At 43.7% G+C, this 24,727-nt stretch overlaps 1 protein-coding gene and 1 pseudogene across 32 annotated transcripts in view; both read right to left on the bottom strand.

Moving 5' to 3' along the window:
* Nucleotides 1-208: 208 nt before the first annotated feature.
* CNOT10 (CCR4-NOT transcription complex subunit 10) overlaps nt 209-24,727 on the bottom strand; it is an 88,883-nt gene continuing 64,364 nt past the window's right edge. For 13 of the 32 annotated variants that reach the window (XM_001168131.7, XM_054681584.2, XM_001168099.7 and 10 more), the window contains 6 exons: nt 14,532-14,645; nt 11,229-11,359; nt 9,602-9,637; nt 9,283-9,410; nt 4,127-4,202; nt 209-627 (listed from right to left, as the gene is read on the bottom strand). In XM_001168131.7, coding sequence (XP_001168131.3) covers nt 473-627; nt 4,127-4,202; nt 9,283-9,410; nt 9,602-9,637; nt 11,229-11,359; nt 14,532-14,645 — 640 coding nt within the window. In that variant the 3' untranslated portion in view covers nt 209-472. Of the gene's footprint in view, nt 628-4,126; nt 4,203-5,942; nt 6,084-8,892; nt 9,043-9,282; nt 9,411-9,601; nt 9,638-11,228; nt 11,360-14,531; nt 14,646-24,727 lie in introns of those variants that run through there. The other 19 variants (XM_054681585.2, XM_054681586.2, XM_054681588.2 and 16 more) reach the window with 6 other exon arrangements.
* On the bottom strand, nt 20,145-21,322 carry LOC134809550 (protein SGT1 homolog; annotated as a pseudogene).

Raw genomic sequence — 24,727 nt, 5'->3', positions numbered from 1 at the left:
CTTAACCTAATTTCTCAACACATTTTCTGGTCTTTTCAGTCATAACTAGACATAAAACACATCAACTGTCTTTCCCTCCCCTTCACCCCCAGGTCAGCTTCTGAACTGGCTATTTTATCTACTGCTGATGTTCTTTGTCAATTTTTGAACGTTAACACAAAACCTCAGATGCTAAAATAATCTAATAGTCAATAAAAGTGTAAAAGACTTCTGATAAAATTATGTTTTAATTGCCTATGGCATATATTACATAATGGCTCAAAATTAATAGTCTGGCTGAAATTAAGAAAAACAGCTGATGATGACTTAGTAAATCCTTAATTTTAAGTAAGCTTTTGGCCAAAAGTCAGGGGTAGAATTGTCTCAAAATTAACAGCCTTCACCATCTTTTATTCATTCTGCTGTGATACAACTAAAATGGCCAGTAAATTCTCCCCTGGGTCTCAGGTAACAGTTTTCCAAAAGTGAAGTATCACTTTCTCTGCACAGTGGTGAAAGCCGGCATTTGGATGGGCTGGATCGGGTGGACAGGCTGAAACACTGGCTTCTTTCTCACTTCAGAGTGTGTTTTCACTGCAGGGAGCAGCTGATTCCTTTTGATGATCTGTAAGGCCAGCTGAGTATTACCTATAAAAACACTTCCCATTAAAAAACAAAGCACAGAACAATACTACCACACGCAAAGCAAGACATGAAAATCCTGCTGGGGAGGTAAAAGATGATCTAGAAGAGCTGTCATCTGCAGCCTTGGCTGTATACTGGAATCCCATAAAGCCTCCATCTTATCCCCAGAAATTCTGATTTAAGCGATGTAGGGCATGGCCCAGGCAATGGAATTTTAAAAAGCTTCCCAGTGATTCTAAGGTATAGCCCAGGTAGAGAACTTGTTATAGGTGGGCTGTATAAAAGAAACGATCATCTGGGAGGGTTGGTTCACGCCTGTAACCCTAGTACTTTGGGAGGCCAAGGTGGGCAGATCGCCTGAGCTCAGGAGCTCGAGACCAGCTTGGGTACCATGGTGAAACCCCGTCTCTACAAAAAAATACAAAAATTAGCTGGGCATGGTGGTGCATGCCTGTAGTCCCAGCTACTTGGGGGGCTGAGGCAGGAGGGCTGCTTGAACCTCGGAGGTCAAGGCTGCAGTGAGCCAAGATCACGCCACTACATTCCAGCCTGGGTGACAAAGTGAGACCCTGTCTCAAGACAAACAAAAAACAATGAAACAATCTAGGGCAATGCACTAACCCTAATCACATCTTTAAGGAGGCTAAGGCCCGCTGGGTGCCAAGCACTAAAGACCCCTTCTTCAGCTATTAAAAAAAAGGGAGCCTTGTAAGAGTTCCCAAGGTCAACAAGGAGTTATGCCTTAGAACATTGGGTTTTTTTTGAGACAGAGTCTTGTTCTGTGGCCCAGGCTAGAGTGCAGTGGGGCGATTACGGCTCACTGCAACCTCCATCTCCCAGATTCAAGCAATTCTCCTGCCTCAGCCTCCAGAGTAGCTGGGATTACGGGCATGAGCTACTGTGCCCAGCCTTTTTTAAATTTTTTATTTTTTAAAAAAGAGACAGGGTCTCACTATGTTGCCCAGGCTGGAGTGCAGTGACTGTTCACAGGAGCAATACTGCACACTATAGCCTTGAACTCTTGGCCTTAAGCAATCCTCCCGCCTCAGCCTCCAGAGTAGCTAGGACTCCATGCTTGGCTGTGACTTCATTTATGTCCCCTTTTTTTTTGAGACGGAGTCTCGCTCTGTCATTCAGACTGGAGTGCAGTGGCACGATCTCGGCTCAGTGCAACCTCCGCCTCCGGATTCAAGCAATTCTCCTGCCTCAGCCTGCTGAGTAGCTGGAACTACAACTGTATGCCAACACGCCCAGCTAATTTTGTGTATTTTTAGTAGAGACAGGGTTTCACCATGTTAGCCAGGATGGTCTCGATCTCCTGACCTCATGATCTGCCTGCCTCGGCCTCCCAAAGTGTTGGGATTACATGCATGAGCCACCGCACCTGGCCTATTTCTGTCCCTTCTAATCTCTCTCATTCATGTCTCTTTTCTACTTCATGCTATCTCATATTTAGAGCCAACAGCCTTTCTTCTAGTGAGATACATCTTGGAGATCGTATATGCCCTAGAGGCATGACCTGAATTTATGTTTGAATAAATAATTCTCAGCAAGAACTGGCTTACTGTAAAACTTGTTAATATGTGTTCAAAATACTATGGTGTATAACTCAAAGCAACTGCATTCTAACTCATGTTCTCAGTCATTTAGCTGCCTAGGAGAAAGGTTAATTAATAGTGATTAATTATAATTAAGTGTCTGAAGTTATGATTCTGTATTTTCTCAGATAAAAGGAGATAAGCTTAACTTGTAAGGAGTATTTGTAGGATACCAAAAACTCCCTAACTATATCTATCAATTTATCTATTTATCTATCTATCTATCTAGATAGATATAGGTATTTATTATTATTATTATTTGAGACAGGGTTTCACTCTGTCGCCCAGATTGGAGTGCAGTGGTGTGTCTCGGCTCACTGCAACCTCCCACCTCCCAGGCTCAAGCGATTCTCCTGCTTCAGCCTCCTAAGTACCTGGATTACAGGCATGCGCCACCACGCCTGGCTAATTTTTGTATTTTCAGTAAAGATGGGGTTTCACCGTGTTGGCTAGGCTGGTTTCGAACTCCTGACCTCAAATGATCCACCCGTGTCGGCCTCCCAAAGTGCTGGGATTATAGGCGTAAGCCACTGTGCCCGGCCTATTATTATTTTTTTAGACAAGGTCTTATTCTGGCATGATCTCAGTTCACTGCAGCCTCAACCTCCAGGGCTCAAGTGATCCTCCAATCTCAGCCTTCCCAGTAGCTGGAACTACAGGCGCACACCACCACACCCAGCTAATTTTTGTATTTTTTGTAGAGATGGGGTTTTGCCATGTTGCCCAGGCTGGTCTTGAACTCCTGAACTCTGGTGATCAGCCCACCTCAGCCTCCCAAAGTGCTGGGATTATAGGCATGTGCCACTGCGCCCAGCTCCTAACTATATTTTTATGTAGAAGAATTTGATGGGTCGTCCGCTCTGGCTCACGCCTATAATCCCAGCACTTTGAGAGGCCGAGGCAGGCAGATCACCTGAGGTCAGAAGTTCAAGACCAGCTTGGCCAACGTGGTGAACCCGGTCTCTACTAAAAATACAAAAATTAACCAGGCATGTTGGTGGGCGCCTGTAATCCCAGCTACTTGAGAGGCTGAGACAGGAGAATCTCTTGAACCTTGAACCCGGGAGGCGGAGGTTGCAGTGAGCTGAGATAGTGCCACTGCACTCCAGCCTGGGTGACAGAGCGAGACTCCATCTCAAAAAAGAAAAAAAAAAAGAATTTGATGGGTCACCTATCTTCAAGGAAGGCAAATTTCTGACTCTGAAGAGAAAAAACAGACATTAAAAATCTCAGCCTTGCCGGGTGCGGTGGCTCACGCCTGTAATCCAAGCACTTTGGGAGGCCGAGGTGGGCAGATCATGAGGTCAGGAGATCGAGACCATTGTGGCCAACACGGTGAAACCCTGTCTCTACTAAAAGTACACAAAATTAGCTGGGCGTGGTGGCGGGCGCCTGTAGTCCCAGCTACTCAGGAGGCTGAGGCAGGAGAATGGCGTGAACCCGGGAGGCGGAACTTGCAGTGAGCCGAGATCGCGCCACTGCACTCCAGCCTGGGCTACAGAGCAAGACTCTGTCTCAAAAAAAAAAAAAAAAAAAAAAAAAAAAAAATCTCAGCCTTGGCTGAGCATGGTGGCTTATGCTTGTCATCCCAGCTACTAGAGAGGGTAAGATGGGAGGATTGCTTGAGCCCATGAGTTTGAGAGCAGCCTGGGCAACAAAGCGAGACCACATCTCTAAAAAAAATTTAAAAAATTAGTTGGGCTCAGTGGCATGCACCTGTAGTCCCAGCTACCTGGAAGGCTGAGGTGGGAAGGCTGCTTGAGCCTAGGAGTTTTGGAGGCTGCAGTGAGCTCTGATGGTACCACTGCACTCCAGCCTGGGCAACACAGTGAGACCCTGTCTCCCAACCAAAAAATCTCAGGCTCTTTCAAGGGATAAAGTCCTAAACAGAGAGAATTACTCACCATTCTGCAGTTCAAGGTAGACTGCCAGCAAGATGGCCTCAGGGGGCACCTCTTTAGGATGGATCATTGAAGCCGCCTTTGCTCAAAACAGAAAGATACCCGTGAAAAAACAAAAGCTTAAGATACACACTCCAAGTACATCTGCCAACCAACAAGGTAACAAACTTATTCAAGCTCATTCCCACGTGACTTCCTAGGGACTACCTGTTGTTCTGCTCTGATGAGCCTCAGTTCCTTTTGCCTTAAAACCTACCAATTAAGCTAGACATGTAATACTCTGGGTTTTGAGATGGGTGACTGGACACCCCGATACTACAGTCAACCATCCAATTCTGCTGGTGGCTTTCACAACAGACACATACAGTTGCAATTACATCAAAATCTGCATGCCCATTTGTTTTCCTAAGTAGCACTTCAGTATTACAAACTGTAAGTTGTCAATGTCAGGAATAATAATTCAAACTTATAGTAATACAGAAAAAACGTACCACGTAGCATGTTTGATGTCTCCATTCTTAAGGACTGAAACACACTTCAATTTAGTCCAATAAAATAATTTACTAGTTTAGGCAACATGCTGCCCTTAGATCTGAGTAAGAGCCATAGCATCGGCCAGCAGTTTCTCTCTGATCCAGTCCTGAAGAAGGAAGCCTGGACTGCTCTGGACAGAAGTGCTGAAATTACAGGTTTATTTCCTCAGTCTGGGCCTCTTTGAGCTACAGCCAAAATATTCCTCACCTTATTATCAACTTGTACTTCCCCATCTAGTTTTAGTTGCTCATTGCTTCCAGGCAGCTCTGCCTCTTCTCTTAATCTAATCAGATAATAGACTTCTACAAATACTTATTGAACAGAGGTGGGTATGGAGATAAGACAGGGACTTCCCCTGATAATAAACAAGCATGCAAATAACTAACAATAATCCAAACACAGTTACGTAAATGCCGGGGAGAAAGGCAGTGAATGTGCTGTGAATATGGAGAGAAAGGAAGAAGTTTCTTTCAAACAGAGCTTTGGGGTAAGGGAGGCCTGCTTTAGTCCTTGCAGGGTAGATATCTCACAGGTAGAAAATGGGGAGAAATGGTACTGAAGGTAGCAGCTTGAACGTGGGAGATGTTGGGGAAGACCAGAAGCGTGTACTAGGTTGCTTTCTGGCAGCATTAGGAGAAATCTCAGACTAGCGGGGCATGTTGCCCAGAGCATGTGCTTCTAAGAAGTTCCTCATGAATGAGGTGGGGAGGCTTTTATTGCTCTCGCCACAACACTGAGGTATAACAACTCTTTTCAGAAAATGAGATTTTATATATCTAAGCCTAGCTTTCTAGGCAAGCTGTATAGGCAAGATCGTCTTTATACCATTTTGTGGATTTTTTTTTTTTGAGACGGAGTTTTGCTCTTGTTGCCCGGGCTGGAGTGCAATTGCACGATCTAGGCTCACTGCAACCTCCGCCTCCTGGGTTCAAGCGATTCTCCTGCCTCAGCCTCCCAAGTAGCTGGGATTACAGGCTCCTGCCACCACGCCCAGCTAATTTCTTGTATTTTTAGTATAGACGGGGTTTCATCATGTTGTCCAGGCTAGTCTTGAACTCCTCACCTCAGATGATCCACCCGCCTTGGCCTCCCAAAGTGCTGGGATTACAGACGTGAGCCACTGTGCCGGGCCCATTTTGTGGATAGTAAAATCTCTGTTTTCCATCCAAGTGGCTAGTAACACATTTTATTTACTGTTTTTTTCAATGACCACAGTCTGAAGCTTTTTTTAAAATACAAGAATTCAAGGCAACATCTTTATGATACTTAATGGCATTTTGCTTACTGGCTGTTCAGAATGGTTAGTGGTGGGCAGGCAACCTTGGAAACATCTACTCGGAGCCCTTTCCAACTCTTCACATCACTGTTCTTCCCTCCCAGGCAGGGTGGGCCTCCCAATTAACAAAGGTCCAGCCATTGGATTAACCTAAAAACCAAGGGACCAAAACAAAACCCCCTTCAGACCCCAAACCAGGCCTGACCCCATCTGTCTCTCCCAGCGTGGCAGCAGCCATGGCCACCTGCTGTATGAGAACCTCAGCTGGACTGTACACACTGTAACTTTAGATCAAAAGCTCTGTTTGCTGCAGTGACTGAGGTCTGGGGGCACTTTGAGAGGGGCTGCTCAACACCCTAGCCTTGCTACTGAGAAGAGTGAAACATTTTAACTCTTACTGGTTTAACTCATATACTCAATGCCTAGATAATATCAAACATGTTACCCTGGACAGCCTGTCACTTAACTTTTCTGATTTGGGATCAGAAATGCTGACCAGATGCCGCTAAGTTGACTAAATAGAATTTGTAGTTATTTTTCACATGGTAAAGCATCATCACTTCTAGGCACAACAAGGCTGCTTACATAAGCAGGAACCTATGTGAAAGCCACATAGGCTTTTTTTTTTTTTTTTTTTTTGAGACAGAGTTTCGCTCTTGTTGCCCAGGCTGTAGTGCAATGGCACGATCTCGGCTCACCACAACCTCCACCTCCTGGGTTCAAGCAATTATCCTGCCTCAGCCTCCCGAGTATCTGGGGTTACAGGCATGTGCCACCATGCCCAGCTACTTTTTGCATTTTTAGTAGAGATAGGATTTCTCCATGTTGGTAAGGCTGGTCTCGAACTCCTGACCTCAGGTGATCTGCCTGCCTCGGCCTCCCAAAGTGTTGGGATTACAGGTGTGAGCCACTGCGCCCGGCTGAAAGCCACCCTATCTCCTGAGAAGAGGTTTAATATCAACTTTAGTTGCTGTGGCAAGCATGTGGGGATGTGGGCCTTCTCATCTGCTGCTGGAGAATGTACCATTTGATACAAACTTTCTATATCAGAAGTCTTAAAATCCTGCATATCCTCTGACCATGCAATTCCCTTTTTAGGAAGGTGTCTCCTAACTGCAAAGGTCTACAAGCAAGGGCAAGATTGTAGTATGTCTGCTTATGTGCAGTCTTATTCCCATGGCTTAGCTCAGAAGTAAGTGCTCAACAGATATTTGCTGGATGAATGTCCTTTTGAGGAATTATTTCTAATTTTGTGAGATTCCTCTGGGGCTGCCAATGGTGGTACCCAGTCCCCTACTACAGGTATGGCTCAATGCCCATGATTGGTCCAGGGATTGGCAGGTGACCTACTAAAGAGATCCAATCAAAATCTTCCTTGAAGCTTCATGATGCACCATTTCAGTGGTAGAATTCAGAGGTTTATTTTAGTATATATTGCCAGTAGCTTTCTTTAGTGTGTATGGAGTTTCTCTAGTATTGGCTTTCTGAAAGGTGGATTTATAATTCACTTTTTTTTTTTTTTTTTTGAGACAAAGTCCCGCTCTGTTGCCCGGGCTGGAGTGCAGTGGCGCGATCTTGGCTCACTGCAAGCTCCACCTCCCGGGTTCATGCCATTCTCCTGCCTCAGCCACCCGAGTAGCTGGGACTACAGGCACATGCCACCACGCCTGGCTAATTTTTTTATATTTTTAGTAGAGACGGGGTTTCACCGTGTTAGCCAGGATGGTCTTGATCTCCTGACCTCATGATCCGCCCACCTCGGCCTCCCAAAGTGCTGGGATTACAGGCATGAGCCACCGTGCCTGGCCTATAATTCACATTTTGAAAAAAGATTTACACAATTCAAAATTTAAAAGCACCTGGGCACGGTGGCTCACACCTGTAATCCCAGCACTTTGGGAGGCTGAGGCGGGTGGATCACCTGAGGCCAGGAGTTCGAGACCAGCCTCAACATGGAGAAACCCCGTCTCTACTAAAAATACAAAATTAGCCGGGCGTGGTGGTACATGCCTGTAATCCCAGCTACTCGGGAGGCTGAGGCAGGAGAAGTGCTTGAACCCGGGAGGCGGAGGTTGCAGTGAGCCGAGATTGCGCCATTGCACTCCAGTCTGGGCAACAAGAGCGAAACTCCGTCTCAAAAAAAAAAAAAAAAAATTAAAAGCATAACAGTATACAGTGAAAAGTCTCCCATTCTACTGCTCCAGCCATGTAGTATTCATCCTGCCACCCCAACAACTAATGTTTGCAGTTTCTTGGTGTGTCCTTTCAGAGATCTTTTATGCATGTATACAGGGTTATACAGAAACTGTTTCACACCTTGCTGTTTTCATTTAGTATGTCTTGGACATCTTTCCATTTTAGTACCTAGAGTTTATAGCTGCATTGTCTTCAACTGTACAGATGCACTATTATTTATATAAGTGATCTTTTAGACAGTTTTTCCATCTTTTGGAATTTTAATAATTAAAACTGTCAAGTTACTTCTTTGTCTTTTTTTTTGGGGGGGACAGGGTCTCACTCCAGTTGCCCAGGCTGGAGTGCAGTGGCATGATCTTGGCTGACTACAGCCTCAACCTCCCAGGCTCAGGTAATCCTCCTACCTCTGTCTCCTAAGTATCTGGGACTATAGGAATGCACCACCATGCCTGGCTAATTTTTGGTATTTTTAGTAGAGACAGGGACTCATTATGTTGCCCAGGCTGGTCTCAAACCCCTGGACTCAAGTGATCTGCCTGTCTCAGCCTCCCAGAGTGTGGGATTACAGATGTGAGCCACTGTGCCCGGCCCCAAGTTGCTTTTTATTCTGCTGATTTGAAATTTAAACATTCTTTTTTTTTTTTTGAGATGGAGTCTCGCTCTGTTGCCCAGGCTGGAGTACAGTGGCACAATCTTGGCTCACTGCAACCTCCGCCTCCCGGATTCAAGCGATTCTCCTGCTTCAGCCTCCTGAGTAGCTGGGACTACAGGTGCGTGCCACCAACCTGGCTAATTTTTGTATTTTTAGTAGAGATGGGGTTTCACCATATTGGCCAGGCTGGTCTCAAACTCCTGACCTCATGATCCGCCTGCCTCGGCCTCCCAAAGTGCTGGGAGGCATGAGCCACTGTGCCTGGCAAAAAAAAAATTTTTTTTAAATAAAATCATCAAGAAGAACTTTCCATTAAGTGTCTAGGTTCATTTACAATGCTGATTAGTTGTTTACCTTGCAAGAATATTTTTATATCTGGGAAAGTGATATTCCAATATTTAACAAACTGATCAGATGCCTCAAACAAAGTAACAAAAAATATAAACCTCAAACTTGTGTTGGCTGCTTTACAAGGTTCAGTTCCTCCCACTCTGGACTCACCTGGTGGAGACACTTTCGGGCTTTGTCATATTCGCTCCTCAGGCAGTAAGCGCTGCCAAGGTTGAACAGCATCACAGTCCTGGCAGAGTTGACGGAACTGGGGTAGCACTGAGGGGCCCGCTTACCAGCTGGGGAAAAAGAGTGTAGACACTGGTGAAGAGGCCGTGCCAACAGCAAGGGAGCAACCCAATCTATCGCCTTGAGGAGCCACTTGGCACAGCAGTATTCCTCAGGCAGAAAAACGAACACAGAAGATTTAGAATCTAAATTTTTGGGATGCAGGCCAGGCTACTTAAGTATCACAAAACTTCTTACTTACAGGATTCCATTGCTTCATTTTCACCTTTGTCTGATCCTACAAAAACACGAAAATAAATCTGAGGGGCAGAACAACAGAGCATATTTTCTTTTTTTTCTCCTCGGGCTCAGAAGGTAGAGGGCATATTTTCTTTTCTTTTTTTTTTTTTTTTTGAGATGGAGCCTCGCTCTGTTGCCCAGGCTGGAGTGCAGGGGCATGATCTCGGCTCACTGCAACCTCCGCCTCCTGGATTCAAGCGATTCTCCTGCCTCAGCCTCCTGAGTAGCTGGGATTACAGGCATGTGCCACCATCCCTGGCTAGTTTTTGTATTTTTAGTAGAGACGGGGTTTCACCATGTTGGTCAGGCTGGTTTTTTTTTGGAGATGGACTTTTGCTCTTGTTGCCGCCCAGGCTGGAGTGCAATGGCACGACTCACTGCAACCTCCGCCTCTTGAGTTCAAGTGATTCTCTGGCCTCAGCCTCCTGAGTAGCTGGGATTACAGGGGCATACCACCATGCCTGGCTAATTTTGTATTTTTAGTAGAGACAGGGTTTCACCATGTTGGTCAGGCTGGTCTTGAACTCCTGACCTCAGGTGATCCACCCACCACAGCCTCCCAAAGTGCTGGGATTACAGGTGTGAGCCACTGTGCCCAGCTGAGAGCATATTCTCTAAAAACCTAACTTTCTTTATGAAATGGAAATTTAATATAAAGCAATTTATTTACTTTTCATGTAGTGGAGATTCCATTAAAAAATGCCAGAATGCTACCACCCACCACCATCTCAAACCTGAGCACTAATCTTGAGTAAAATGAATGTCACATAGCTTTAATTATTTAATTTTTTTTTTTTTTTCTTCAGACAGAGTCTTGCTCTGTCACCCAGGCTGGAGTGCAGTGGCGTGATCTTGGCTCACTGCAACCTCCACCTCTCGGGTGCAAGCGATTCTCCTGTCTCAGCCTCCTGAGTAGGTGAGATTACAGGCTTGCGCCACCACGCCCTACTAATTTTGTATTTTTGGTAGAGACGGGGTTTCACTATGTTGGCCAGGCTGGTCTTGAACTCCTGACCTCAGGTGATCCACCCGCCTCGGCCTCCCAAAGTGTTGGGATTACAGGTGTGAGCCACTGCACCCGACAATTATTTAGAAATTTAGCAATGACTTAAAACAAACTTTTTTTTCTTTCCTTATTTTTAAAATAGAGACAGGGTCTCACCAGGTTGCCCAGGCTGGTCTCGAACTCTTGGGCTCAAGTGACCCTCCTGCTACAGCCTCCCAAAGTGCTGGGATTACAGGCGTGAGCCACCACGCCTGGACTAAAACTGACTCTTGAATGCAATATTTTTACTCCCCTATGGATTTTAGAATCACTCCAAAGGAAAACAAATAAATAGTATCAGAACCAAAATTAACCATTCTAACAGTACCAGCCTTTCAAAAGTGAGAATTTAGATGATGTGATCATTAACTCTCAGGTCTACTTAGCAAACAACTGCTACAAAGTAAGTACAGACAAAAATGTGGAAAGCCAACCTAAAACTTTCTTCTCATTACCACCATGCCTAAATTTCCACACATCCTGAATTATGACAGGAGGGAAATGGAAACAGTGACCAGTTCTGATCAAAGATGTCCTCATTAACCTTGGTCCTGCTCATTTGAAGAGATCCCTAAGGAGACATCAGTGACATTCTCCGGGTTCAAGTGAGTAATGGCATCAGATATTCTGTCGAGAGAGATGAGGGCTTCTGCAGCATATAAATGTCCCAAAAACCTAAAATGAAAAAACAGATTCCAAACTGAAAAGTACAACATCACAAAAATACCCAATGTAAAATAATGCTGGGTATATTATGTTATTATACATTGGATATAGGTCTCATATTTCATGTCCTTAAATTGAAATCTAAATTTATTTAGGTAAAACGAATCAACTGGCTGGGTGTAGTGGCTCATGCCTTTAATCTCAACACTTCAAGAAGCCTAGGTGGGTGGACTGCTGAGTCCAGGAGTTTGATAACAGTGTGGGCAACATGGCAAAACCCTGTCTCTACAAAAAAAATACAAAAATTAGCTGGGCGTGGTGGCATACACCTGTAGTCTCAGCTACTCAGGAGGCTGAGGTGGGAGAATCACTTAAGCATGGGAGACTGAGGCTGCAGTGAGCAGTGATCATGCCACTGCACCTCAGCCTGAATGACAGAGTGAGACGCCATCTCGAAAAAAATAAAAATTAAGATCGATCTCCTGATCTCGTGATCCGCCCGTCTCGGCCTCCCAAAGCGTTGGTATTACAGGCGTGAGCCACCATGCCCGGCTTTTTTTTTTTTTTTTTTAACTGGGGACCTTTTGATCTGCTCAAAATCTTATGACTTTCTACACAAGAACAACAACAACACAAACTAAACTTTTATAGTTTTAAAACTCTCCAGGTTGAGCATGGTGGCTCACACCTGTAATCCCAGCACTTTGGGAGGCCAAGACGGCAGATCACCTGAGGTCGGGAGTTCGAGACCAGCCTGACCAACATGGAGAAACCCCATCTCTACTAAAAATACAAAATTAGCCGGGCGTGGTGGTGCATGCCTGTAATCCCAGCTACTTGGGAGGCTGAGGCAGGAGAATCGCTTGAACCCGGGAGGTGGAAGCTGTGATGAGCCAAGATCACGCCATTGCACTCCAGCCTGGGCAATAAGAGCAAATACAAAAAGTAGCCAGGTGTGGTGGCTCATGCCTGTGAAACTCCGTTTCAAAAAAAGAAAAAAAAAAAAAAAAAAAGAAATTAGTAGGGCATAGTGGCGTGCACCTGTAATCCCAGCTACGCAGGAGGCTGAGGCAGGAGAATCCCTTGAACTGGGGAGGCAGAGGTTGCAGTGAGCTGAGATCATGCCACTGCACTCCAGCCTGGGCAACAGAGTGAAACTGTCTCAGAAAAAGAAAAAAAATTAGCCGGGTGTGGTGGTGGGCTCCTGTAATCCCAGCTACTCAGGAGGCTGAGGCAGGAGAATCGCCTGAACCCAGACAGTGGAGGTTGCAGTGAGTTGAGATTGTGCTACTGCACTCTAGTGTGGGTGACACAGACAGACTCAGTCACACACAAACACACAAAGTCCAGTTCTCTCATAATGGCCGTATACACCACAATCTGAACACCAGCATCAGCTGCAATTCCCAACATTGGCATTTTGAGTTGGGCAATGATAAGGATGGAAGGTACTTTAGAGGCAACCCAAATGCCTTGAACTGAAAATTAGGATCTTCCCCATCTCCAGGCCTGAATATTGGACAAGATTTTCTTGCAGAAGACCAGGAGCTCCCTTATATTTGAATTGTGACAAAGTCTCTTATATAGTTGAATGATTTATTACTTTTTTTTGAGATGGAGTCTCACTCTGTCACCCAGTTTGGAATGCAGTGGTACAATCTTAGCTCACTGCAGCTTCTGCCTCCCAGGCTCAAGCAATTCTCGTGCCTCAGCCTCCCGAGTAGCTGGGATTACAGGAGTGTGCCCCCATGCCCGGCTAATTTTCATATTTTCAGTAGAGATGGGGTTTCACCATATTGGCAGGGCTGGTCTCCAACTCCTGACCTCAAATGATTTGCCCACGTAGGCCTCCCAAAGTGCTGGGATTACAGGTGTGAGCCACAGCGCCTGGCCTTAATTACTTAAAAAAAAAAAAAAAAAAAAAAAAAAAAACTAGGTATGTTTGGGGATCACTAAAAAGCCAAAGAGTAAGTAGTTATATTTTGGCATTTGTAAGTATACACCTATACAATGAATGAAAGAACTGTTCTAATGTTGTGCAGAATACTCGTGGCTTTTGATAAAATTTCCAGGATCAGCACCATACAAAAATTCAAGCTGTATTTTATTTTTATTTTTTGAGAGGGAGTCTGGCTGTGTCACTCCGCCTGGAGTGCAATGGTGCAACCGTGGCTCACCGCAACGTCCGCCCCCCAGGCTCAAGTGATTCTCCTGTTTCAACTTCCCAAGTAGCTGGAATTATGGATGCCTGCCACCATGCCTGGCTAATTTTTGTATTTTTAGTAGAGATGGGGTTTTACCACGTTGGCTGGGCTGGTCTCAGACTCCCGACCTCAAATGATCTGCCTACCTCGGCCTCCCAAAGTGCTGGGATTACAGGCATGAGCCACCACATCTGGCCTGTATTTTACTCTATTTTGGTAAAAGAAAAAATAATGTGCTTTGGAAAATTTTAGAATGACAATGATATTAATGAAGAAGTATTTGCAGTTTGACTAAAACTAGCTGATTCTGGAATGATACAGTAGCTTGGAAAGATTTTTCAAATTCTTGTCTATTTTTTTTTTTTTTGAGACAGAGTCTTGCTCTGTAGCCTAGGCTGGAGTGCAGTGGTGCGATCTTGGCTCACTGCAACCTCTGACTCCTGGGTTCAAGCGATTCTCCTGCCTCAGCCTCCTGAGTAGCTGGGATTACAGGTGCCCGCCACTATGCCCAGCTAATTTTTTGTATTTTTAGTAGAGGCAGGGTTTCACCATGTTGGCCAGGCTGGTCTTGAACTCCTGACCTCGTGATTTGCCTGCCTCGGCCTCCCAAAGTGCTGGGATTACAGGCGTGAGCCACCGCGCCTGGTCCCTCAAAGTAGATTTATCACATTGACCAAACTCCTTTTTTTGTAGGTCTTCTCTCTGAGGACTTGACTTATTTGGAGAATTAAAGTGCTGCAGTGAAGCCTAGAAGTGGACACTAGAGTCCGAAGTTTTTGTCTCCTAACGCTCAGTACAGCACAAGTGAAAACATTTTCACTGCCGAGGCATGGGTTAAAAAACGTTCTTTTAAACAGTTGCTTTCCTTACAAATATATATTCCACTGGAGGAGTCAAAAGAAGCAACATAAACCACAAACCAAGGAGAAACCTCAAAACTAAAGAAACCAGGGACACACAGGGCAAGTCACACTTACTTAAGAGATCCTGACAGCTTGGGCTGCTGAAGAAGTTTATCTGCATGATTCAAAGCCATGAGGTTATCACCCAAAGCCAGAGCCACGTAGGCACTGCAAGCAAGTATGGAGCACCTATAACACAAAAGGGAAGGGGCCGAAAATCTCATTTTAATCATTGATAATGGTTATATTTGCTAAATAGGAAGAAATGCCCTTTAGCTGTGACAATCTGGACACCAGGAAAGAGGAGAGGAAGCCACAGTACTAATGGTAAGAATTAGATTGATGTATAAAACAATTCTGAAACACAGTTTGGCTATTTACATAAGTCATCTTTAGCTTTCATCCAATTGACCCACATCCCCAACAAAATAACCAATGGATTACAATACATAGCCTGTATGTATGTATGTATGTATGTATGTATATATGTATAGATAAATACACACACACACTATATATATATATATATAGCCTAATGAGAACTAACTTCCATAGAAGTTTGCTTTTAATAACCTAGGAACAAAGCTATAGAATGAGATCTTATTCTTTCTACATATATTTGTGATATGCTAAGAAATAATTAACTTACTAAAGCATTCATTTACTTTAAATGTTCTTTTCTCAACCAATTAAGTCTACAGTTCTTGCTAAACCACAGTATCAAGAGTAACTAAAAAGTTTTATTCACACAGTTACTATTCTTCTAAAGGAATACTGAAGGAAAAAAAACAGGTTAAACAAACATATGTGAAGACAACATTTAAGTTACATTGATTTTGCTAAGTTGGATTGGAAATCTAAGTTTCTATAATATTTGGTTTTCTACTTCACAGACAGCTCATTTAAAACAAGTCTGGTTAAAGACTTAATACTAATAGATCACTTGAATGTTAAACAACTGCTCCACAAAGCAATCTTAAAATAAACCCTTGTCAAATAGAAATGAAGTCTGAATGGCTAACCACAAATGACCTCACTCAGATACAGGGTTTTGAGTTATGTTTACAAATTACAATACACATATGTATCATTAAGTGCATTCAGGTTGTAATTTTAGTCTAAGGAAGAATGTAACCAGTATATCACCACAGAGTTTTGAAATGTTCTGAAATCCTCTGACTAGAAATGGCTCTTCCTATAAAAAGCACAGCTGGGCAAATTCAAAAGTATTCTGTTTCCTCTTCACTTGCTAACTTTTGGTTCCTAGAATCTTAGAAAACTACCCTAGAATTTGGTTCCTAGAATCTTAGAAAGGCAGCCCCTCAACTCTTAACAACACAGAAAAGTAGAGTGGTCCTTGAGAAGCATAACGAAATTGAGGTTTATGCCTCATACTACCATGGGACGGCTGAAAGACTGTCTAGTGTGGTTCCTTGCTTAACTGATGTGGAAACAGAGACTCAAAGTGAGTAAACATAGTCTTTAGCTTAGTGTGTGATTAGTTAGGTCTAACATTTGACATTGTAGACTCCCAATCCGCTGTTCTTCCCATCCAATCACATTGTTTCTTTATTAACTCACAAGACCACTTACAAAAAACACAACAGAAAAGATTCTTGTACATTATAATTTTCTAAGTTCTAGGCATACACAACATAGGTATTCTAACATGTCTTTTTAAACAGGTAGAAAAAGTTTAATCCAAACACAAGTTTATATTTTGTCCCTGAGTATGTAATTTTAAATCTGACCCTTATTACAGAGGATAGTAATTTGAGAGCAAGCAAGTAGTGCCACTTTCAAAGGAATTTTCCTGGCAAGCCTACTATCAATATTTCTGGCTCTTCAACAGCTGGCTTTACCAGCAAGGTTGTCCCATGGCCACAGTCCCTACAATGAACCCTCCCCATGAAGGAAGACTCAGGGACCAGAGGCAGGAGGCTAGTTATCTCTCATCTTCAGAAGAATGTTAGTAGTTAGGTCTGTGTGGCAAGACTGGTGACTTAATTTCTCCTTTTGGCTTATTTGTATTTTTAATTTTAAAATGGCAATGACATTCATTCATTCAAGAAGTATACTGAGTAACTACAACATATCAGATATGTACTACTTATGAACAAAAAAAGACTATTAAAGGTCCGGTCTCCGGAGGCTCAAGAAGACCATTAGTGGCTGGGTGCGGTGGCTCATGCCTGTAATCCCAGCACTTTGGGAGGCTGAGACAGGCTGATCACCTGAGGTTGGGAGTTCGAGACCAGCCTGACCAACATGGAGAAACCCCATCTCTACTAAAAATACAAAATTGGCTGGGTGTGGTGGCGCATGCCTGTAATCCCAGCTACTTGGGAGGCTGAGGCAGGAGAATCGCTTGAACCTGGAAGGTGGAGGTTGCGGTAAGCTGAGATCACGCCATTGCGCTCCAGCCTGGGCAACAAGAGTGAAACTCTGTCACAAAAAAAAAAAAAAATTAGTTCAGGGCCTATGTGAATGACAGTTACAAAATTTAGTATCTTTTTTTTTTTTTTTTTCTTTTGAGACGGAGTCTTGCTCTGTTGCCTGGGCTGGAGTGCAGTGGTGCAATCTCGGCTGACTGCAACTTCTGCCTCCTCGGTTCAAGCTATTCTCCTGCCTCAGCCTCCCAAGTAGCTGGGATTACAGGCGCCCGCCACCATGCCCAGCTAATTTTTTGTATTTTTTTATAGAGACGGGGTTTCACTATGTTGGCCAGGCTGGTCTCAAACTCCTGACCTTGTGATCTGCCCGCCTCGGCCTCCCAAAGTGCTGGGATTATAGGCGTGAGCCACTGCACCCGGCCCAATATCCATTTTCATATGTGACTCTGCCAAAGGTCAGTGTAAAACATAAGCTTCTTAAAAGCAGAAGCACACATCTGTGGTTTCCTACACAGACTAGAGCAATATCTCACATAGGCAGTAGGTGCTTAATAAGTATTTGTTAAAGAAACACAGCTTTCAACATTTTAAATCTGCTTCTCCAGACCCCCACCTTTCCTGTTGGTAGGTCACTTTGCTAATGAAGCCAACTCTTTTCCAGCTCCCACAAACGGGACTTTTCCTGCATGATCTAGGTCCTAGAGTCTAGGACAAGACCCACTTCAGGCAGGCTTGCTGGGAAATGCCTGCCCTGGCCTCTCCCGACAGTAGGTGGGCTATTACTGCTCCAGCCCACTGTCAAACCCACTTTGGGTCCAGAAATCAGTCATGTAAGATTTGCAGCAGGATTCTGTTTCCCAGGAAGCCCAAACTATAATTACGTAGAATATAAAAATCTGCTTTCTTCAAATTCTAAATCAAAACAGGGTAAAAGACTATAAAAAATAATCATTCAATTAAAAGTTCTCAACTGTGAATATGAAACTTTAGGGCTGACATTCTGATTAAGAGCCATCAGGATTAAGCAAGTTTCATTGCCCGAAACTCAAACCAACATTTATGCTCCCTTCTCTTGGTGCGTTACAATCCATCCCAACTCACCTCTCATCACTCTCACACTCATCCTCCTTTTCCTCTTAGAAAACACCGCACTCTGCACAATTCCTGCAGACTGCTAACGCTAGAAGCACACATGGCTCTACTGAGCCCCCAGAGAATCACTTTACTTTTGATAGTTACTACTTAAAATATTGTCCCCACCCCCACTTCCTCGAGTCACTGTCCAATCTGCTTTACCAATCACTCAGTGGATCTGACAGTTCATCAGACTGGAAGAACTATATCTCAAGGGAAGAGACACTAGCTTTTCCCCCCTGTGGAGGATCTGACAAAACCCCACTCTCCCCTTCACATGCTGAAGGAACTAGCTCTAGGTCCCCAGAATGCCAATCCTTGGAAAAGAAGGTAAAAAAAGAAGAAAAAAAAAAAAAAAAAGGAAAGGAAAAGAAAGGAGTAAACATTTTCTTCAAGCACCAAGTTACAACAAGCTATGCAAGACTAGGCATTAAAATTTGTCAAGCCATAGATCCTGTGAGTTAAAGAAATCTAAACCAAATATCTGAAATAGTTTAACCCTTATTTAAAAAGGCTAAAATGAGGGTAAATCCAGTCAGTCACCATTTGTCAAAGGAAAATAAATTTACAAAGTAGCCTCACAGCAAACATTTGAAAAATTTGCTTAAAAAATCCAATAATGATACAAAAAGTTACACAGGCGTGGTGGCACATGCCTGTGATCCAAGCTACTTGGGAGGCTGAGGCAGGAGAATTGCTTGAACCTGGGAGGCAAAGGTTGCAGTGAGCTGAGATCATGCCATTGCACTCCAGCCTGGGCAACAAGAGCGAAACTCCGTCTCAAAAAAAAAAAAAAAAAAGAAAAAGAAAAAGAAAAAAGAAAATAAAAATAAAAAATCTAATAATGTAATTTCTTTTCTTTCTTTTTTTTTTTTGATACGGAGTTTCGCTCTTGTCACCCAGGCTAGAGTGCAATGGCATGATCTCTGCTCACCACAACCTCCACTTCCCGGTTGCAAGTGATTCTCCTGTCTCAGCCTCCTGAGTAGCTGGGACTACAGGCGTGCACCACCACACCCACCTAATTTTGTATTTTTAGTAGAGATGAGGTTTCACCATATTGGCCAGGCTGGTCTCGAACTCCTGACCTCAGGTGATCCGCCTGCCTTGGACTCCCAAAGTGCTGGGATTACAGTCGTGAGCCACCGTGCCCGGTTAATGTAATTTCTTTCAACAAACTGAATATGGGAAAGTACACACTAAATATCTATTTTTTTTTTTTTTTTGTAATGGTCCTTGGAGAACAGGGCTACCCCACAGGCAGTATGCCCAGAGTAGCTGAGATTTTTAAATTTCAAAAGAGGCCAGGCACGGTGGCTCATGCCTGTAATCCCAGAACTATGGGAGGCCGAGGCAGGCTGATCACCTGAGATTAGGAGTTTGAGACCAGCCTGACTAACATGGCGAAACCCCGTCTCTACCAAAAATACAAAAATTAGCTGGGCGTGGTGGTGCATGCCCCTGTAGTCCCAGCTACTCAGGAGGTCAAGGCAGAAGAATTGCTTGAACCCAGGAGGCAGAGGTTGCAGTGAGCAGAGATCACACCACTGCACTCCAGCCTGGAAAACAGAGCAAGACTCCGTCTCAAAAAACAAAAACAAAAACAAAAAAGTAAAAAAAAAAAAAAAAATATATATATATATATATATATATATATATTTTTTTTTTTTTGAGACAGAGTCTCGCTTTGTCGCCCAGGCTGGAGTGCAGTGGCACGATCTTGGCTCACCGCAAGCTCCACCTCCCGGGTTCATGCCATTCTCCTGCCTCAGCCTCCCGAGTAGCTGGGACTACAGGTGCCCGCCACCATGCCCAGCTAATTTTTTGTATTTTTAGTAGAGATGGGGTTTCACCGTGTTAGCCAGGATGGTCTCGATCTCCTGACCTCATGATCCTCCCACCTCAGCCTCCCAAAGTGCTGGGATTACAGGAGTGAGCCACTGCATCTGGCCAATAAATAAAATTTCTAAAGAAAAAAATATTAATGCCAATTTGTCTACAATAATCCAAAAAAATGTTAAACTTGTCAACCTTCAACTTTTTTTTGAGACAGAGTTTTTTGCTCTTGTTGCCCAGGCTGGAGTGCAATGGCATCATCTTGGCTCACTGCAACCTCCGCCTCCTGGGTTCAAGCAATTCTCCTGCCTTGGTGGCCTTCCCAGTAGCTGGGATTACAGGCATGCACCTCCATGCCCAGCTAATTTTTATATTTTGTGTGTGTGTGTGTGTGTGTGAGAGCGAATTAATTTATTTAGTACTTTTTCCATTCCATATCATCAGGATTGATTTCAACTTTCCTTTTACCTATATCAGACCAGCTGGTACTCAAAACTGTACCATCAGACTCCCATAAAGGATCTGTTCATGGCACATTTCACTTCATCAGAACCATCTGAATAGATCTGCTGAAATAATCTGTTTAAAGCTGCATCTCCCTCCAACTTTTCATTATTTTCTTCTTCTTTGATTTTACCCACTAATTTATCCCAATTTCTTGTATAAGGAGATGATGATGGATGTAGGTGCTTTACACCTGCTATGAATTGTTTTGGTGTAGGCACATCTCCTTGCTCCTCTAGCTTTTCCCATCTCACAGCCTCTGGCTTTTTCAGTTTAATTTCAATCTTGGTTGAAACTACTTTAAATGTGCTCTGTTCTGGTATTATAGGATGAAGTTCCAGTTTCAAATTGTAATCCTCTCCAGAAGGAAGTTTAACCAAAGCAGACAATTCCTTTTCTGAAAATTCCACATTTACATCATTCTTTGAACATTCTTGATCATAAGTGTAATGACTACTTGCGATTCTGTTTGATACCAGTCATACCTGATTTTTGACTGATGAGTCCACACATCAGATTCTGGGCCATTCTGAGCTTCTTGACATCTTTTAATCCAGACACTGAAATTAGCATCTGCACTATCTAATTTTTGTCCTTCTGTAAAAATTTCTAGGGCAGCAGCATAGTTTTTTTCATAGTATTCACATGTTCCTTTTCTCAACATAGTGGTGGAATTATTTGGATTGAATTCGAGAGACTTCTTTGCATCAGCAACAGCAACACAGTAATTACAAGAATGTGACAATAAGCTCTTTGACACTAATATTATGCATCATTTGGTTTCTGTTCCAAAGCCTTAGTCAGCTCCTCTAATGCCGCCTGGGGGTCCTCGTCGATTAGAGTATCCAAGAAGCTCTGGAAAAACCTCTGGGAAGTTGCAGGTCCTGCTGCAGCTGCCGCCATCCTCGTAGTCACTGCTGCTGCCGCCGGAGCTGCTACTATCGTAGTTACCACCTCCACCACTGCCCAAGGGGGAAACTTCTCAATTTTTGTATTTTTAGTAGAGAAGGGGTTTCTCCATGTTGGTCAGGCTGGTCTCCAACTCCCGACCTCAGGTGATCCGCCCACCTCGGCCTCCCAAAGTGCTGGGATTACAGGCATGAGCCACCACACTTAGCCAACTTTCAACTGTTAAAGTTGAAGTTTAGTTGTTCAATTAGTTTTTAATTTTATCTTCTGTAAACATTTTGCTAATAACAGTTCTGTGCAAAAAGAATCTTATTGACAAACATAGTCCAAATCCAACACAAATAGAAGTCCAACACAAAAAGCTAAAAAAGTTTTATCTTTATCAAATCTAGCATCCCAAAGAACCCAGTCTTATCCTGGGCAGCAAATAAAATATAAAGTCACAGAGACTTGGCATTTTACACATGGACGGGACCTTAAGATCACCTAAACCAATTGCTTTATTTGACAGAAAAGGAAAAGGCAGCCCACAGGGGTTAAATGATTTATCCACATTAGTGGCCCTGTGGGGTTTCCACAGAGTGGCAGACCACTGAAGAATTTTTTTTTTTTTTTGAGATGGAGTTTTGCTCTTGTTGCCCAGGCTGGAGTACAACGGCGTGATCTCGGCTCACCACAATCTCCGCCTCCTGGGTTCAAAAGATTCTCCTGCCTCAGCCTTCTTGACTAGCTGGGATTACTGGCATGCACCACCACTCCCGGCTAATTTTGTATTTTTAGTAGAGATGGGGTTTCTCTATGTTGGTCAGGCTGGTCCCGAAATCCCAACCTCAGGTGATCCACCTGCCTCGGCCTTCCAAAGTGCTGGGATTACAGTGAGCCATTCCACCTGGCCTGAAGAATTATTTTAACACTGGTTTGTGATCAATCTGATCACCAGTTCATCTAAATGAGATCCTTGGAGGCAGATGTGAATCATGCCAACGTGAACACAAATTGCTGATAGTGTGAAGGAAATGTCACACAGGTAGGATCCTTCTATGGTAGAGTTCGTTAGATGAACAAGTTTCAGGAGGACCACACTCAGTCGTAAGACTGAAATGGGGCTGGATCTCTAGCAAAAGCAATATAAGATTCAAAAGATTATTAGCCATAATCCTCTTTTAGTTATGTCTTATGGGCTACAATATCACCACTGGGCTAACAAAAGAAGAAATATGGTTTCTTAAGCACACTAAAACTGTCTATAATATTTATGTTATCAACCATTTGTTTGATTCATCTTCTTTTATAAACACTGGACCACAGGAGGTCCCTTTTAACTGAATGGAAAATAATTCACTGACTGTCACATTAGAGTCTGAAAGAACTAATTAAGCTTTATAATTTACACTTGTGGAATAACTGGGCTTAATTAAATTTGCTCCAAACATTTCCTTTTATCCCTTTTGCGGCCTCCCATTTTAGAAATGACCAATTAAATTAAAATTTCATTTTCAGGCCAGGTGCTGTAGCTCACGCTTATAATCTCAGCACATTGGGAGGCTGATGTGGGAGAATTGCTTGAGCTCAGCAGTTTGAGACCAGCCTGGGCGATACAGTGAGACTCTGTCTCTACAAAGAAAAAAAAAAATTAAAAATTAGCAGAGCATGGTGGTGCACATCTGTAGTCCCAGCTACTTGGGACGCAGAGGTGGGAGGGCTGCTTGAACCTGGGAAGTAGAGGCTGCAGTGAGCCAAGATTGTGCCACTGCACTCTAGCCTGGGCGACAGAGCAAGACCCTGTCTCAAAAAAAAATTTTTTTTTCATTGAAATTTTGTATGCTTTGATTTTAATTTCTTGTACAGACATTTCCCATGTTGGCTCCAACATTATTTCCTACCTTTTTCAGTTCTGTTACACTCTTTATCAGACTCTTGAATAGCCTCCATTAAGTTCAGCTAATATCACAATCTCAGAACGAATAACAAAGATGTTCTATAATAAGCAACATGTAAGAGTCAGTTCATACCCATGACAGTTATTAAACCACTATGCAACAATGAAATACTGTTATATAGCTGGGCCCGGTGGCTCACGCCTGTAATCCCAGCACTCTGGGAGGCTGAGGTAGGCAGATCACGAGGTCAGGAGTTCGAGACCAGCCTGATCAACATGGTGAAACCCAGTCTCTGCTAAAAATACAAAAATTAGCCGGGCCTGGTGGTGCATGTCTATAATCCCAGCTACTCAGGAGGCTGAGACGGGAGAATCGCTTGAACCCAGGAGGCGGAGGTTGCAGGAGCCAAGATCGCACCAGTGCACTCCAGCCTGGGCAACAGAGTGAGACTCTGTCTCAAAAAAAAAAAAAAAAAAGAAATATTGTTATATGACTAAATCTATGAAATTACTTCTTTACTCTTTTTTGTTTTTGAGATGGAGTCTTGCTCTGTTGCTCAGGGTGGAGTGCAGTGGTGCGATTTTGGCTCACTGCAACTTCGGCCTCCGGGGTTCAAGCAATTCTGTCTTAGCCTCCTGAGTAGCTGAGACTATAGGCACACAACACCGCACCTGGCTAATTTTTATATTTTTAGTAGAGATGGGGTTTCACCATATTGGTCAGATTGGTCTCGAACTCCTGACCTCAGGTGATCCACCCACCTTGGCCTCCCACAGTGCTGGGATTACAGGTGTGAGTCACTGTGCCCAGGCCTTACTTTTTTGACACAGTGTCTAGCTCTTGTCGTCCAGGCTGGTGTGATCTCGGCTCACTGCAGCCTCTATCTTCTGGGCCCAAGCGATCCTCCCACCTCAGTCTCCCAAGTAGCTAGGACTACAGGCGCGCGCCATCATGACCAGACTAAATTTTTTGTAGAGACAAGGTCTCACTATGTAGGCCAAGCTGATCTTGAACTCCTGGACTCAAGGGATCCTCCCACTTTAGCCTCTCAAAGTGCTGGGATCACAAGCATGAACCACCACACCCAGTTATTTCCTTTCTTTCTCCTTCCCTCCTTTCCTTCCTTCCTTCATTTTATTTCCATAGGTATGTGGGGGAACAGGTATTTGGTTACACAAGTTCTTTAGTGGTGATGTGTGAAATTTTGGTGCACCCATCACCCAATATTTCTCTACTATTAACAAGATCGTAGTATGCAAAAAAAAGGAAGTTGAGCCTTATCTTTCCTCATCTATAAAAATCAACTCAAAATAAGGCAGGCCACGGTGGCTCATGCCTATAATCCCAGCACTTTGGGAGGCCGAGGCAGGCAGATCACCGAAAGTCGGGTGTTCGAGACCAGCATGACCAACATGGGGAAATCCTGTCTCTACTGAAAATACAAAATTAGCCAGGTGTGGTGGCACATTCCTATAATCCTAGCTACTTGGGAGGCTTGAGGCAGGAGAATCACTTGAACCCAAGAGGTGGAGGTTGAGGTGAGCCGAGATCATGCCACTGCACTCTGGCCTGGGCAACAAGAGCAAAACTCAGTCTCCAAAAAAAAAAAAAAAAA

Source organism: Pan troglodytes, chromosome 2 (genome assembly GCF_028858775.2).
Source record: "Pan troglodytes isolate AG18354 chromosome 2, NHGRI_mPanTro3-v2.0_pri, whole genome shotgun sequence".
In the NCBI taxonomy this organism is placed as follows: domain Eukaryota; kingdom Metazoa; phylum Chordata; class Mammalia; order Primates; family Hominidae; genus Pan; species Pan troglodytes.
This window is presented reverse-complemented; position numbering and strand designations above follow the sequence as displayed.